This window comes from Gekko japonicus, unplaced genomic scaffold (genome assembly GCF_001447785.1).
Source record: "Gekko japonicus isolate JY-2015 unplaced genomic scaffold, Gekko_japonicus_V1.1 scaffold1056, whole genome shotgun sequence".
NCBI classification, from domain to species: Eukaryota; Metazoa; Chordata; class Lepidosauria; order Squamata; family Gekkonidae; genus Gekko; species Gekko japonicus.
The window spans coordinates 8,007-24,190 of NW_015161431.1; the positions used below are offsets into that span (position 1 = coordinate 8,007).

General features: G+C 40.9%; 1 protein-coding gene across 1 annotated transcript in view; it reads right to left on the reverse strand.

Annotated features, from left to right (window-relative positions):
- Positions 1 to 227: 227 nt before the first annotated feature.
- TMEM63A (transmembrane protein 63A) overlaps positions 228 to 16,184 on the reverse strand; it is a gene marked incomplete at its 3' end in the record, with an annotated part of 31,989 nt that continues 16,032 nt past the window's right edge. The window contains exons 8-16 of the mRNA XM_015428967.1: positions 14,844 to 14,952; positions 13,875 to 13,945; positions 8,274 to 8,354; positions 6,961 to 7,084; positions 6,084 to 6,217; positions 3,965 to 4,102; positions 2,114 to 2,267; positions 978 to 1,084; positions 228 to 314 (exon numbers count right to left, since the gene is read on the reverse strand). Coding sequence (XP_015284453.1) covers positions 228 to 314; positions 978 to 1,084; positions 2,114 to 2,267; positions 3,965 to 4,102; positions 6,084 to 6,217; positions 6,961 to 7,084; positions 8,274 to 8,354; positions 13,875 to 13,945; positions 14,844 to 14,952 — 1,005 coding nt within the window. The remainder of the gene's footprint in view (positions 315 to 977; positions 1,085 to 2,113; positions 2,268 to 3,964; positions 4,103 to 6,083; positions 6,218 to 6,960; positions 7,085 to 8,273; positions 8,355 to 13,874; positions 13,946 to 14,843; positions 14,953 to 16,184) is intronic.

Genomic DNA, 16,184 nt, shown 5'->3' on the forward strand with positions numbered 1-16,184 from the left:
CTTATATTTATCATTGTACCTGCCATGAGCCTTGCTGTGCAGGATACAGCGGGCTAGAAATAAATAAATAAATAAATTTCAGTGGGGGGGGGAGAGTAGACTTTTTTACTACATGAAGTTACCCCCTGGTTTATCATATGGCCATGTCTGAAGTTCCAACATCATATATTCTAAGAGATTTCTGCAATTGTACATGTAAAGCAATGGGAATGTAATATGGTATTTACCTGGTTAAACCAAGTGAAGGCAAAATTAACACCATGAAGATCACAAAAGTGTAGATTTTATGCATCATTATTCTGTTTTCACCAGACCTACCAAAAAGAACATGATTAAGCAGCCATTGCTACACAGTCACAGACACAGCCCTTATTCTTCTTTCTAAAGAGCTATTTTGACTAGAATAAATTTGAAAAATGATTACTTTTGTTTTTGCTATATATTCTTTGTTGCTTTAATTACTTTAAAAATACTCAAAATCAATTATGGAACTACAATTCATCCAACTGACACCAGCACCATTGATATTAAGCATGCCCCATGGCTTCCAAAATGCATAGCAAATTCCACAAGCAATCCAGGCCATTATTACAGCAAGTCTCCATGAAAGGCATGTTGTTTTTGAATATATGCTTCTGTAAGTCAAGCACAGAACTTGATCAAAATCTTTCCCAAAGAAAACCCACAGACTGGACTTTTTTCACTGGAACACTTAGGAAACAGGCTAACACTAAAAACAGGAAGACACATTCATTAAAAAGAGACAGTGATTTTTAAAGAAATAATGTAACCATTGCCTCTTGGTACATATAAGGTCTGTCGCTTACTAATACGCAAAAATGAATTCAGAGGAATGGGACTACTAGGAGTTGTCAGTTCTATTTTCTGTCTGAACATTTTTCCTCTGTCCTATCCTTACCCCCAAGAGTTTTTGAAACCTTTAAACAAATAAAAAGGTAAGAAGATGTGTTTTTTACTTTGTCCAGTGTGCTTCAAACAGTGTTGAAAAATAGACTATTGACGGTAACAAAGCTGAAAAGGACCACAGGAGGACTGTAGGGAAGAACTGGCTAATAACAGGGTTCTGTGGGGAAAAAGAAAAAGAAATTGTGAAGAATGAGAAATGTAGGCCAGCACTTGAAATGCAACTGTAATGAAAACACAATTATTACACTAGCTTTTAAAGATATGCAATTCACTGAAGCAATTCACTGAATCACAGCTTAGGTTATGGAAGCAATTTTAAGATATTGGCTAGGAGCTGATCAGAGATCAAATTCTGCACTGCAAGTCAAGGCCAGGGATTAAGTTCAATGATGAAAAGAAGAAGAGTTGGATTTATACCCCGCCCTTCACTTGGAGTCTCAGAGCAGTTTACAATCTCCTCCCCTTCCTCTCCCCACAACAGACACTCTGTGAGGTAGGTGGGGCTGAGAGAGCTCTGAGAGAACTGTTCTTGAGAGAACAGCTCTGAGAGAACTGTGACTGACCCAAGGTCACCCAGCTGGCTGCATGTGGGGGAGTGGGGAATCAAACCCAGTTATCCAGATTAGTGTCTTGGGTAGTATTCATCCATTTCTTGGTTACATATTTTATATTATTATATACTTCCCGTGTGTAATTATCACAACAACACTGTTAAGTAGACTAGGCTAAAACAGAGAATGAGAATGACTGGCCCAAGGTCATCCAGTGAACTTTATGATTAAGTATGGGTCTGACCGCATGTCTCCCAAGTCCTGATGCAACATTCTAGCCATTACATCACACTCGTTTTATTTATTTATTTACTTGACTTGTATCCCACCTTTCTCCCTAATGGGGATTCAAAGTGGCTTACATCATTCTCTTCTCCTCCATTTTATCCTCACAAGAACCCTGTAAAGTAGGTTCGGTTGAGAGTGTGTCACTGGTCCAAAGTTGTCCAGCAATTTTCAGCTCTTAGACCTTTCCTGTTTGGATGCATCCAGAGTGAAAATTAAGCACACACGCACACACACATAAAAAGGCAGCTCAAGACTGTAAAACCAGAAACAAGACTGCAGAGATAGTTCTTCCATATGCACATATAGAAAGAACAGATGCTAAAATATGGAAATAATGCTCTACTCACATGCAGATAATGAATAGGCTTTGTTACATTGAACTTATCCATAGTTGAAATAATGATGGAAGGTGTGGTCAAGAAAAAGAGTACAAGAAAAAGCAACAAATTTATACAAAGCCACCGAAACCACCAAATCAGCCCTTGAATTGAGAGATTAGTCCTGTCAAGACAACAGAAGATTAGTAAAACTTTAGATTATGCAATAATAATACTAATGAATAACAGACCATATCAGTGATATATTAAACAAAACTTGAAGCTGACTGATCAGATATAATAAACCAATGGGACCGCTGAAGCAGAGAACAGTGGGCAAAGTAGCAAACATACATACTCCCTGGGTTATATTAGAGAATCTCAAACACATTTCAAGCAGTAAGCTCTTATTCAGCAGAGTAATTTTCAATCAAGAAACAAATCCTGATCAGAATTTACATGCCTGAAGAGCAAGGATGCTTCTTTGTTAATGTTACTCCCTTAGCCAATATTTCTGAAACAAGTTGGGGTTCCGTAATAAATGCAGGGATGGATCCTACCGCCAGTGTTCCCTCTAAGCTGAGTTAGTGTGCGCTAGCTCAGTTTTTTAGCCTCTGACTCACACATTTTTGCCTTAGCTCAGGAAGGATGGCTCCAGAGCAAACTAATTGATGCAGCAGCCAAATCACTTGCTCACAGCTGTCATGCCAGTAGCTCACAAGGTAGAATTTTTCCTCACAAGACTCCACAGCTTAGAGGGAGCCTTGTCTACCGCTGTACCAAAGTCTGAAGCCTTCCCCCAGTTTAAGTGGCTCTTCCTGCAATAGCAGATTTTTCCATTTTGTTGAGCAGGATATACGACTACCCACTCACTCCTGAACAGCGATTGGTAAACTTACTGGTTTGGAGAAGGTTCTGGCTATACAACCCTCTCTGCTGAGGACTCACATCATTGGACTGGAGAGTCAGAGCTCTCTAGAAAAAGCCATTATATTTTAACTGTCTTGAAATCAATTTATATTTTTAACATTATCATGACTGTAGTTTTAAGACTAACAGATCTCAGTTTTATTTATTTAGAACATTTATATGCCACCTCTTCACAATCCTGCTCAAGGTAGCTCACTAAATAAAACCATAAAACACAAACTAAAAATATGAAAAGCCCAGCTAATGAAAACCTAAAAGCATAAAATATCTAGCAACCTAAAAATCCTCAAGCTAAAACCAGGTTGTATAAATAAATAAATAAATAAATAAAGATATCAAACTCCTAGTTAAAACCCTGGTGAAAAAATAAATACTTTGGAAATACTTTGGCCAGGCATCTAAAATAGGAGCAGGGGAGGCACCAATCAAACCTTAAGAGGAAACGCAGCTGCCACTACTGAAAAAACCCCATCGCTGGTAGCCACCTGCCTCACTTCTTCAGGAAACAGCATAGAAAGCACAGCTTATGAGGAGGATCTCAACTGGTTGGCTGGATAGTATAGGCTTAAGCACTTTCAGTCTTCTATTCCAATATATGCAATAGATATCAAAAAAATAGTAGATGTTCCAGAAAGGGAGGCAGCTAATTCTAAAAGCCTGCTTGTGTGCCAAGGTAGTGTTTCTGCTTGTGGAAGAGGAATCTGCAGGTTCTGCTCATTTCCTTCCTCCCACCAGCTGCAACCATTTCTGCCATATCTCACATCACTCTCCACCTTGCCTCAAGAAGAGGTGGGGGGGGGGGCAGAGGACTGAATCAGGAAGGGCAGAGGAGGCAGCACATCCTATGAATAGAACTATGGTTGTATCCTACCTACCTAACCTTACCTCCCACTTTCCTTCCAAATTAAAAATATCCATATACAAAGAAATGGAGAGAGGCAGAAAAGTTACCAGCAAATATTTTGTGGATAGGTAGCATATGCAACATGCCAGTTTGAAACACACAGTTCTTTGCTGAAGGCTGATGGCTGGGGTAGTTCTTTACATTTACGACCTTGACATTTACAGGCATTGAAATCTTTTAGAATACTGCAGTAAAAGAAAATAGTTTAGCTTTTATGATTGGAAATGGCCAATATACATAAATACAGTTCAGAAAAGATAACTATAAAAGGTGCCTGAACATCTCTTCAATGTCACTTGGTAAGAGTATAATATTAATACCTCGTTTATACTACCAGAAAAAACTACATACACATTATAGATAGAATTTGGATTCTCTGTAGTATAGATCTGAGAGGGACTTTCCAAGTCAAGCTAAGCCTACCTCACTTCTAATTTGGAAATAGTAACAAAAAGGCAGGAAATTAATTAAAATTTCCCATTCATCTTCAACATCTGAGGATAAAATTGCTTGTGACTTCAACATATCTGTGGTGTTTGTATTGTTTGTTTTAAGAAAGAGCTGTCATGGCTACCCTGCCCCAATTCAATCAGGATTTTAGCACTGGGGATTTAATACTTTCCCTCATCCCATTTTTCTGAATTAAAGCAGATGGTGGTTCAATTTCAATAAAGACTGTATAACATTGGGAAAGAGATAAGCCTTTCCTCTTGTGCTTTTTTCCTGACCTGAAAGGGCCCCAGGGAACTACTAACTGCCCCATTGGGGAAACTGGCACAAAATGCAGCTGCGCGGGTCCTTATGTGGACTCCACAGAGGGCATATATCCACAGTGCTGCACGAGCTGCACAGGCTGCCAGTGGAGCACCGGATCACATTCAAGATTTTGGTGTTCACCTTTAAAGCCCTTAGCAGTCGGGGACCTAGGTACCTTCAGGACCGCCTCTCCCGATATGTCCCCCAAAGGGCATTGAGATCAGCACATAAGAATCTCCTGGTGGTTCCTGGCCTCAACCAGGGCCAGGGCTTTCTCAGCCTTGGACTGCAGCCTGGTGGAACTCTCTGCCAAATGACATCCGTGCCCTGTCTGAACTATTAAAGTTCTGCAGGGCATGCAAAGCAGAGATGTTCCACCAGGCCTTTCGTTGAGGCCAGCGACGGTTCCCCTACATCTGCCCAGCACCCTCCCCTCCCCCCTCTTCATAAAAATCTGAATGCTCGATATGCCATCTTGTTTTTAAAATGTTTAAATATTTATGTTGAATGGCTTAATATTGAATTCTTGTAGTTTTAATTGGTTTTAAAATTGTATTGAACTATGTTGTTGTAAACCGCCATGAACTCCGCATAAGCGGGGAAGGACGGTCAAGAAATCTAATGAAATAAATAAACAAACTTATAGGTAGCCTATCAGTACACATGCAGCACATTAGTAAACATACATTTCCAAGCATAGTCTGGTCAACAGGACCCAGGACAAATCCATAAACAGTGTTTAATGCCCTGAGAAAATGCTATTATAATGTACTCCTAATGTTGAGATTTTTGAATAAAATTAAGCTAGACTGCTGGGATAAAGGCATTCTACTTCACACTGTCCAATTCTACGCCTAGTTCTGGGTCAGATTACAGATTAGCGTGTATCCTCCACCATGACAAAGGGGCAGACAGAAAGAAACTGACCACAGAATGCTGCTTATATAGTGCTCAATTGTGGGCATGAAACATTTAAAAATATTGTGGTGATATGTACACAGATTACTGTACACCATGATTTATCCGAACAACCACCTAAAATGTTCACAGAACTAAATTTAAGACAAATTTAAGAAATGGAATGATTACTTATAAAGATTCACACTGCATGTGTGGGGAGGAGCAAAGCCCAATTATTGAATTATATCAGATGTAGTTCAGACAGAAGGCTAATATAAAACAATAAATTACTGACAAAAAATAGAAAGTGATTCAACGTAGAAAGTGATTTCAAAAAGCAAAACCAGTGGATCCTGAGGTGTCTTGTCACTTGTTATAGCATTTAATGGATACTTGCCTAGATATAACCTTACTCATTAACTTTTTTGAAGTTCAAATCAGAATAAGTCTTTTTATTTCTCATGATTAATCCAACTGTAGAAGTAATATTGAATTCAATAATATACTTACTATGTTGCCATGGATTTTTCCTGGAATGTTACAAAAGCCATTCCCAATGGCTTATCATAAACCACCTGTTCCTCTTTCAAATATTCTTCCAAATATTTATTGGAAATTCTGGTGTAGTAATCTATAGCATCCTCCTGTGGAAAGCAAGCTTCCGTTACAATTCAGTATTGAATTAAAAACAAAACAGATCAGATAACCAAAAAGGCCTCAAAATATATATACAAATGAAAAACAAAACTAACAGAGTTTTAATCATCCATTAATTACAATAATAACCAGTAGACCACACAAACCATAAAAAATTGCTCAGTTGTACATAAATTCCTTTACCAATATGGCAGATAACCCATTAAACTAATTCGTACATGGCAATCACCAAGTAATACATATTCGGTTGGTCAAAGAGTATCATAAAATAAACACCAAACACATTTCAGTTACCGCCTTCCTGAGTCACGCAGTATTGTCAAGCTAAAAGCTTCTGATGAATACAATAAACATCAGATAATCATTATGTACAAGAATGTATCCACAAACATCTCATTTATCAGCAAATATCATGTTCAATAGATACTGTAGACTTCCAAGTGAGTTGGAATTAAAGAGAATTTGTAACAAGAGTTCTTTGAGGTCCTACCACTATATGAGATGTGAAGCACATAACCAAAACAGATAATATTTCATAGGTCTCAAACAATATTCAAGAACAACTGGATAAATTATTGTAAAACTATGTCTTACAATAACACCCACATTATCATTTTTCATATATTAAGATTTTGCTATGAAGTAAATAGTAAAACATCAGAAATTTTGATGTTTTCAGTTACAATCTTCCACTATTTTAGCCAATTATGAAGTAACAATAATTTCTTACCTTTTCACAGCCTTTGATTTCACAACAGCACAAATGGCCAAGTGGTTTGGGGTTTATGAGAAACCGTTTTCCATATCTGTCATGAAGGTGTGTATAATAAACCACACTTTTCTCTGCCTTTTTTCTGGGCAAAAAAAGCAAAAAACTGTGATGCAAAAGTAGATATACCCAAAATTGAATATTTCATAAGCTCAATTTTCCATGCATGTAACCTTCTGAATCATACAGATGAAATCTACATACATTTGTGTACATGCATTGTGTGGTGTAGTGGGCTAAAACTAGGATCTAGAAGACCAAGGTTTAAACCCTACTCAGCCATGAAAGCTTGCTAGGTGAACGCGGGCCAGTCACATTAGTAGAGAGGGATGTGAAAGCTAGACAATGAAGAAAGCTGACAGGAAGAAAATTTATTAATTTACAATGTGGTGTTGAGGGAGAGTTTTACAGATAGCATGGGCTGCCAAAAGACAAATAAATGGTCCTAGATCAAATCAAGCCTAACTCTCCCTAGAAGCTAAAATGATTAAACTGAGGCTATTCCTACTTTGGTCACATCACACGAAGACAAGACTCACTGGAAAAGGCAATAATGCTAGGAAAAGTTGAAGGCAGTAGGAAAAGAGGAAGACCCAACATGAGATGGATTGACTCGATAAAGGAAGCCATGGCCTTCAGTATGCAGGACCTGGCAAGGCTGTCATTGATAGAATGTTTTGGAGTTCATTAACTCATAGAGTCATCATAAGTCAGAGACTTGGCAGCACATAACACACACACTCTTATTATTAATTAAAAGCCCCTTCATGAGCAATCTAGACTGAAAAATAACGTATAGTTTTAAAAATAAATAAGCATTTCTTGCCCTTCCTACAAAGAGCTCAGTCTTATGAGGGTCTCTTACTTTACTCTCAGAACAGACAGCAGTTGGTATATCTGTAAGCTTAATGACTGACAGGGAACCTGAAGCAGGGTCTCCCTGGCCTAAACCCATCCACTATCTAACACTGTCTGTATTGTGGTCAACGAGAGCTGTCATGCGCCACCCATTATGTAGCCATAGATACACACAGCATACAGGCACTTAACAACAAGTAAAGCGATGCCTACACTGAAACATTTAAGCATCTGTTTTTCACGATTTTCCATCATAAATTTCTCTGCTCAGAATTATGTTTCCATATGCAACACATGCTAGCATTTCCTAAGTGATGCTAGAAATCACTTTACTGTAACATTACACTTTAACAGAATTTTTTTGATGTTTATACGAAGCGAATGTGTTTTCACCAGGACATTGTTCATACAGGTACCTCTCTTTATACAGATAAGTAAGTCTGGATACATCGTAACACAAGTTGACCTCATTCACAGTGCAGGTTGGATATGCTTCACTGAAAAATGACAAAAGAGATAGAAGAGAAGCTCATAAGAGATTGGGGAGGACACAGAATTTGGGGTTTGAGATTCAGAACATGAATTTACACATTGTGATGCCAGATTCCCTTCTAAACTGGTTCAAACTCCTTCAAAGGTCAAGATTGATAGAGTGGGCTTACCATGTTGCCTGCCCTCCACACTCCCACATAAATTTACCTGTTAGCTACAATGTTGGGGAAGGAAGGCACCGTGCCTCTGTAATGCCACAGAATGTCACCACAACAGCTTCCAGGACCAAGGATCCTTGAAAATGCAGTTTCCAGGGTTCTTGAATGTTCAGTAAGGACTATGGAAATCCCCCCCTCTCCCATCCACCCCCACAGGCTTTCTTTATGATACTTTAGTGAATGAACAAATTGGCCAGACTAGCTGCCAATACCAAACAACAGGATATGATCTCTCCTTCAATGGCTTACTTACAGTCTGCTGTCATTACACAGAACAAGCAGGATTGCATACTGACCCTTCCTCAAAGTTTAGGGCTCTCCCCACCCTATTCATCATCACAACAACCCTGTGGAGGTAGATTAGGCAGACAGATGTTGAGTGGCCCAAGGTCAGCCAGTTATGTTCGTGATAGAGCAGGGATTTCAGTCTGACCTCCCTAATGCTAGCTGAACACACTAACGACTACTCTGACTCAGACAAACATTAAACTCCTAAGTGACAAGCCCAGCAAATCATTTTTAAAGGAAAAAATAATCTACAGATCAAATAAGAATAGGAATTCTGAACAGTAAAGGTAAAGGTTTCCCTTGCTCGAAAGCCAGTCGAATCCGACTCTAGGGTTGCGGTGCTCATCTCTGTTTCAAAGCCGAAGAGCCAGCGCTGTCCGAAGACGTTTCCGTGGTCATGTGGCCGGCATGACTAAACACCGAGGCGCACGGAACGCTGTTCTGAACACACTAGGTCATAAATAAACAATGTTAAATCTTGCTGAAATTGCAGTGAGACTACATTAGACTACTGCAACGTGCTCTACATGGGATCTGCACATGAAGAGTGTTTGGAAGCTAAAGCTGGTACAGAATACCACAGTCAGAATGCCAGCTGGAATGGGAAGTAAGTACCATATTAGTCCATTCTTTTCTCAGCTATACTGGCTCATGATCAGCTTCTTTGGGGCTCTTCTTTGGTTGCCCTCACCATCTGAGGCTAAATAGGTAGCAATCTGAGAAAGGGCCTTTTCAGTTGCAACACTAAAATTATGGACTTCCCTCCCCAGTGGGAGTCATCTGTCCCTCTCAATCACTGACTTCTGAAAGCAGGCAAAGGCTTATTCATTTCGTTTGGAGTTCCCCCACTGACCTTTGGGTGCATTTGACCCAGTCCCCATGGACTTGTTATGGGGAAAACTCAAGACTCTGCGGAGTCTTGTTTGCTTTTTCTAATTAAGAAACTACATGATGCTACCTCAGTCTCCCGATGGTCAACTTTCAACTAACTTTCCAATTACTAAAGGAGTTAAGCAAGGTTGTGTTCTTGCCCATTACTGTTTCTGAACAATCTGAGCCAACATATGTCTGGTGTGAATGGTCATCCCCCCTTTTAGAACAATTAGCTGTACATTTATTATTATATGCTGATGATACTGTCCTCTTTTCCCGTACTAGAATTAGCCTTCTAAGATATCTGGAAGCCTTCTACCAATATTGCAAACTGAACAGCCTAATAATTAATTATGAAAAATCAAGGATTTTAATTTTTTCAAAGAACTGGTGCTTATTTAAGTGTCACATTGGTATCATGGAAACTGAACAAGTGAAGGCCTTCAAGTACCTTGGCATTACTTTACCTTAGATGGCCAAAACACCGTAAAAGAACTATAAACTTAGTGAAATGCTCTCTGGCGCAAATTTAAAAGTTCTACTTTTTAGGAGGTAATCAATTAATCCCAGCAGCCTTGAAAATCTATAATGCAAAAATTCTCCCTCAGCTATTATATAGAATTCCCTTGTGGATTAAAGCCTTTAATTCTTGCATGGAGGATGTACAATCACTTTCTTTCGGCAGATTATGGGAGTTCCCAAATGTGTTCCCCAGGGGTCATTTCCTGCCAGAGCGCACCGGAGCAGCGCTCAGGCAGAAAGGAGCCCAGAGGCTCCTCGCCCGCCTGCCGAGCTGCCTGCGAGGTGGCTGGCCAGCTGCAACCATGGCCCTGGCCTGGGGGAGAGGGCCTGCAGCCCCGCTGCAGCAGCTCGCCCACCCAGCCTGGCAGCAGCCGGGGCAAGAGCCGGGGCGGGGGCACCACCAGCAGCACACTCCTCCTGCAGCTTCTCTGCCCAACTCCAGCCTGGGGAAGAGGGCCCGCAGCCCCACTGCAGCAGCTCGCCCACCCAGCCTGGAAGCAGCACCAGCAACAGCGCGCTCCTCCTGCAGTGTCCTCCTCCTGCCTCCGTGGCCACAAGGAGCGCCACAGCGGCAAAAAAAAGCTTCCTCTTTTGGGGCGAGGAAGAGGAGGGCGAAGCGGCGTTGGCGGCCCACACTTCTTCCCCGGAGCGCCACCTCCTCGCCACTACTCCCCAAGCAGCCCATGCCCAATGCCGGCAGGCCCAATGCTCACTTCGCCCACGTCCTGGTGAGTCCCCCACAGCCGCCGCAGGCCCACACTTCTTCCCCGGAGCGCCACCTCCTCGCCACTACTCCCCAAGCAGCCCATGCCCAATGCCGGCAGGCCCAATGCTCACTTCGCCCACGTCCTGGTGAGTCCCCCACAGCCGCCGCCGCATTCCCGGAGTGTGAAACAGGAGAAACAAGCAAAACTACTGGTGAAAAGGGGAGGAAATGGTCCCCTTTGACCGCTTAAGAGGCTATTCTTGGAATCATGGGACTTGCATGGATGAAACGCATGAGTAATGGTGGCTAGAGTAAGGAAGGGAATTAGGAGAGACTGAGTTAAAAGGCTTCACACCATTTCTTCACACTATAAAATTAAACGCATAGCTTTCATTGTAGTATCCAAATAATCATCATGAGTCAGTTTTTAAAGTTATTTGGGCTTCTTTTTAATCAATTCTGATATTTTTGATGTCATAGATAGGACATGCACATTGTAAAATTGGTGCATGATGAAGTTTAAAGCAATGGCTTCCGTATATTTTTACTCCAGGGCCAAGCAGGAAATGGACTGGATCCTGTGCATGCCTTCCATGCACACAAGAAACCTTCCTCCATGCTAAGAAAAAGACTCTGCTTACAGTGGTAGCTGGAAGGGCAACTTTGCTTGTTTCCTTTTCCTCACTCCAGCCACCTAAGGATGGTTTTTTTGTCTGTATGGATTCTCGAATCCCCTGTATACCTTATTGACAATCACAAATGGCTGCTGGGTGACAGAGAAGGCAAGAAAGATCTGTCCCTGCCAGGACCTCCCATTGACATGTCATAGCATCCCAGCTGATAAAACTGTCATGGTTTGAAAATTGTCTATGTATTTTGCCTCACCCTTTGTTCTAGAGCCATAGGGCAGTTTGCAGGATTCTCCCCAGTTAATCCTTCCAACAACCCTGTGAGATAGGCTACATTAAGATAGAGCAACTGACCCAAGATAACCCAGTGAGCTTCAGGGCTGAGTGGGGATTTGAACCTTTATTTGTCAGATCCTAGTTTGCCACTCTATTATGTCACACTGTTTCTAAAGCCCCTATGACAATCTCACCCTCTTCCCTCCCTCACATGCAGGATTTTCCCTTCTGTCTTTTTTCTTGCTGAGCAGCCCCTTTATCTATTTTCTTCTTATTTGTTTGTCTATGGCTGTTCCGCCCAGTTTGGTGTAGTGGTTAAGAGCAGTGAACTGTAATCTGGAGAACTGGATTTGATTCCCCACTCCTTCAGATTAAGCCAGCTGGGTCATCTTTGGTCAGTCAGAGTTCTCTAGTTCTCTCAGCCCCACCTACCTCACAACCAGGGCGTCTAATTGTGGAGAAGGGAAGGGGAAATGATTGTCAGCCACTCTGAGACTCCCACTCAGCAGCAATCTGGAGCCGTGTAGGGTCTTGCACTGCCCATTGCCCATTTTAAGATTACAGCAGTTACATTTTGCTTAGGATGTGAACTGCTCCACTCAGTAGAGCTGTGCTATGAAGATTGTTAGGTGATGGTGGGCAAGCCACTCTCTCAGCCTAGTCTACCTCTAAGGGTCATTGTGAGGACCAAATGGAGGAGGGGAGACCAATGTACACCCCCTGAACCTATTTTCTTTGTACTGAAGCAGTTTTTCTCCAGGTAGGCTCGTCAGCTCTGAGTTGGGAAATACCTGGAGATTTTTGGGGTGGAGCCTGAGCAGTGGGTGCTGCCTTCTGACACACTTCCGATGATGTCAGGGGGTGTGGCATATCCAAATAAGTTATGCTAATGAGTTATGCTAATGAGCTCCTGCATCTCTTTTTCTACGAAATGACTCCTGGTGTTCTCTATTCACTTATATGTGTGGAGTTGGGTCTTCACCTTTTAGAAACTAAGGCTTGGATTATGGCTTTCAAACACTGGTTAAAAATTCACTTTAGATCTGAACCCGGAAGCTTATTATCCTACTTAATGCATAGCTGATCTATTTTTCTATATTTTATGTTCATTCACAAACTTCAAAAGCTTAGTACTGAGGTAGATTCCTTTCTTTTATGTGATGAATCATATATTTTAAGAACAATCCAACTAAGGCTTATGGATCATGAATTACAAAAAGTGTTCCCTTCGCACCCCCGTCTGTTCCACAGCTAATTTAGGTATATATCAAAGGCATGGAATGATGCCCCACTATTTTTCCATTTTGGATTCCCCATTCCAGCACAGAGCCTTTACTTTGGCCCGTTTAAATGCTTTTCCACTGGTAGTCCTTTTTGGTAGATTTAGGCAAATACCTTCTCAAAATATGCTTTGTCCATGTGAATTAGGTACTCTTGATTCGTTATCCCATATCATTTTAGAGTGTCCCTCCCCTTGCTCTACAAAGTAAACAATTCCTGTCTAAATACCTCCAGCATAGTGTCTTTAAGGGAAATAGTTTATCTTTTAGAAGATGTCAACCCTCAAATCACTACATCTGTTGCCAAATTTTTAGCTGAAGCTTATAAAATTAAGTCCAAACACATCACTGCATCTTAATTGTTGGATGCCTATTTTTCCTATTTGTTTCTGATGTTTTATTGATTTAAATACATACTTGATCTGTATTATTGGTCACTATCTTAATTAACTGTTTCATGTCTCTGTTCTTATCATCTATCTAACCTTTGTATTTATTCTTGATTGTAATTTATCAGCATCTTTTATCCCAATAAAGGTCGAAATGGCTCCTTGTTCCTGTTTGTGTGTTTTAATTCATTTTATAGGCTATATTTTTTAAAGTTTATTTTAATGGTTTTGATTGGTTGCCCACTTGAGGCAGCATAAGAATATTCTAAATAAAGGGTCTTTATTAAAATTAATATATAGACTGTTAATTCAGCCAAGGTTTTGTTTGTTTGTTTTTTACTTACATGAAGTGATTTTCTAAGTTTGTTTTCGTGGCAGTTTTGGGAAGGCCACTTATGAACAGCGTGTGTTTTACCTACAAAACAAAAGTATCAGTTTCTCATATAAAAGAACCAGAGAAAAAATACATAAATAGCAACATCGATACTTTCTCCTAGGCCTTTTGGATTTTAACTACACACAGGGTAAGAAGTGTATTAATACTTGGTCTGTTAAACGTGTTTCCCACACAGGATGGGGTTGTGTTTTCTCCCTGCTGATACTACAGCTGCCAATACAAAGCAGTGGCAGTGGGGCTTCCTCATGGCAGAGCCACACCTCAGTCCCCACAGAGCAGTCACTACCACCCTGCCACCACTGGGCTTTTCTTTTTTTAATCACCGACATATCACCATATCGCAGCAAAGCAGGTTTGGGAAAGATCAAAGTTGTGGAAAACAGGAGGTGCACAGAAGCACCACAGGGCTGTGGGGAACTAGAATAAAACCTGCTTCCCAATAGCATCCAAGCTGTAGCAAACAGCCTGTGTACAAGTGGCCAAAGTCTGTCTCTCAGTTGGTTTTATCATCATATTGCCACTGACTTCCGCCCCTCAAAAGCACAGCATTACAGCTACACTGAATTTTATCCAAGAAAAAATGTCAGAGTGAAACAAAATTTCCCCCCGTGATTGCAGGGAATAAGTTTAACACAGTCACACTTATATTTGTTGCTCGCTGATTATCACTACCCTTGCACTGAATAGGCTTCCAGATGAAGCCTTATAGCTACATTTGACTGTGCAGTGTTATCATTAGGCCCAATGCTTTCTGACCTCATTTTAAGTGGGAGAACATTTTCACCTGTTTCACAGACTTCACTGAAAAGACAATGAAGACAGTATTTTACTGAAGACAGTATTTTAGTCCCCCACCACAGCAGACTTGTATCATAGGATAAACAGAAATACTTCAGAAAAAAAATTAGAAACTTACTAGGTCTTCTTCTTTATACGTGATGGAGTTTGTGTGATGTTTCATGAACAGGACTGTCAAAATCAGGTAGATGACAGCAAACATTGTGTGAAGCCAGAGAAGATTGGTTCTGTGGGATGTAACGTTTCAGTATAAATGAGATGTCTGTTTCTAACACTTGCCTAGACTACTATTCAATTTACATCTGTTCAGTGAACAAGTAGAAAAACAAATGTCAGACTGGATGCATCTCCTTTTACAGGTTCCAGTTTAACAACTGCAAAATGGTATTGGGGGGGGGGGGGGAAAAAGCCACTGCCAATCTTAAGAATACAGTGTATCACTTGCCCCAGACTGAGAGTTCCTATCTATACCTTGTGGCTAATAGTCACTGATGGACCTCTGCTCCATATGCTAATCCAATTCCCTCTTGAAGCCGTCCATGCTTTTAGTCACCAACACCTCCTGTGGCACTGAATTCCATGTGTTAATCACTCTTTGGGTGAAGAAGTACTTCCTTTTATCTGTTGTAACCCAACTGCTCAGCAATTTCATTGAGTGCCCACAAGTTCTTGTATTGTGAGAAAGGGAGAAAAGTACCTCTTTCTCTACCTGCTCTATCCCATGCATAATCTTATAAACCTCGATCGTGTCACCCCTCAGCCATCGTTTCTCCAAGCTAAAGAGCCCCAAGCATTTTAACCTTTCTTCATAGGGAAAGTGTTCCAACCCTTTTATCATTCGAGTTGCCCTTTTCTGCACTTTTTCCAATGTTATAGTATCCTTTTTGAGGTGTGGTGACCAGAATTGTACACAGTACTCCAAATCAGGTTGCACCATTGATTTATACAGGGGCATTATGATACTGGCTGATTTGTTTTCAATTCCTTTCCTAATAATCCCCAGCATAGCATTGGCCTTTTTTATTGCAGTCGCACACTGTCTCGACATTTTCAGTGAGACTCTAAGATCTCTTTCTTGGTCAGTCTCTGCCAGTTTGGACCCTGTCAACGTGTATCTATAGTTAGCATTTTTGGCTCCAATGTGCATCACTTTGCACTTGGCCACATTGAACCCCATTTGCCACGTTGACGCCCACTCGCCCATCCTCAACAGATCCCTTTGGAGTGCCTCACAATCCTCCCTGGTTCTCACTACCCTGAACAACTTCGTAATTGGACCCAGTACTGATCCCTGTGGTACCCCACTGCTTACCACCCTCCACTGAGAGAATTGCCCATTTATACTCACTCTGGTTTTTTTAATCAATATGTTTATTGGGTTTTCAAGATAATAAACATCTATAACCTATATATTTAACACCAAGAAAACCATCCAAAATACCTAGCCTAGCAAAAAAAA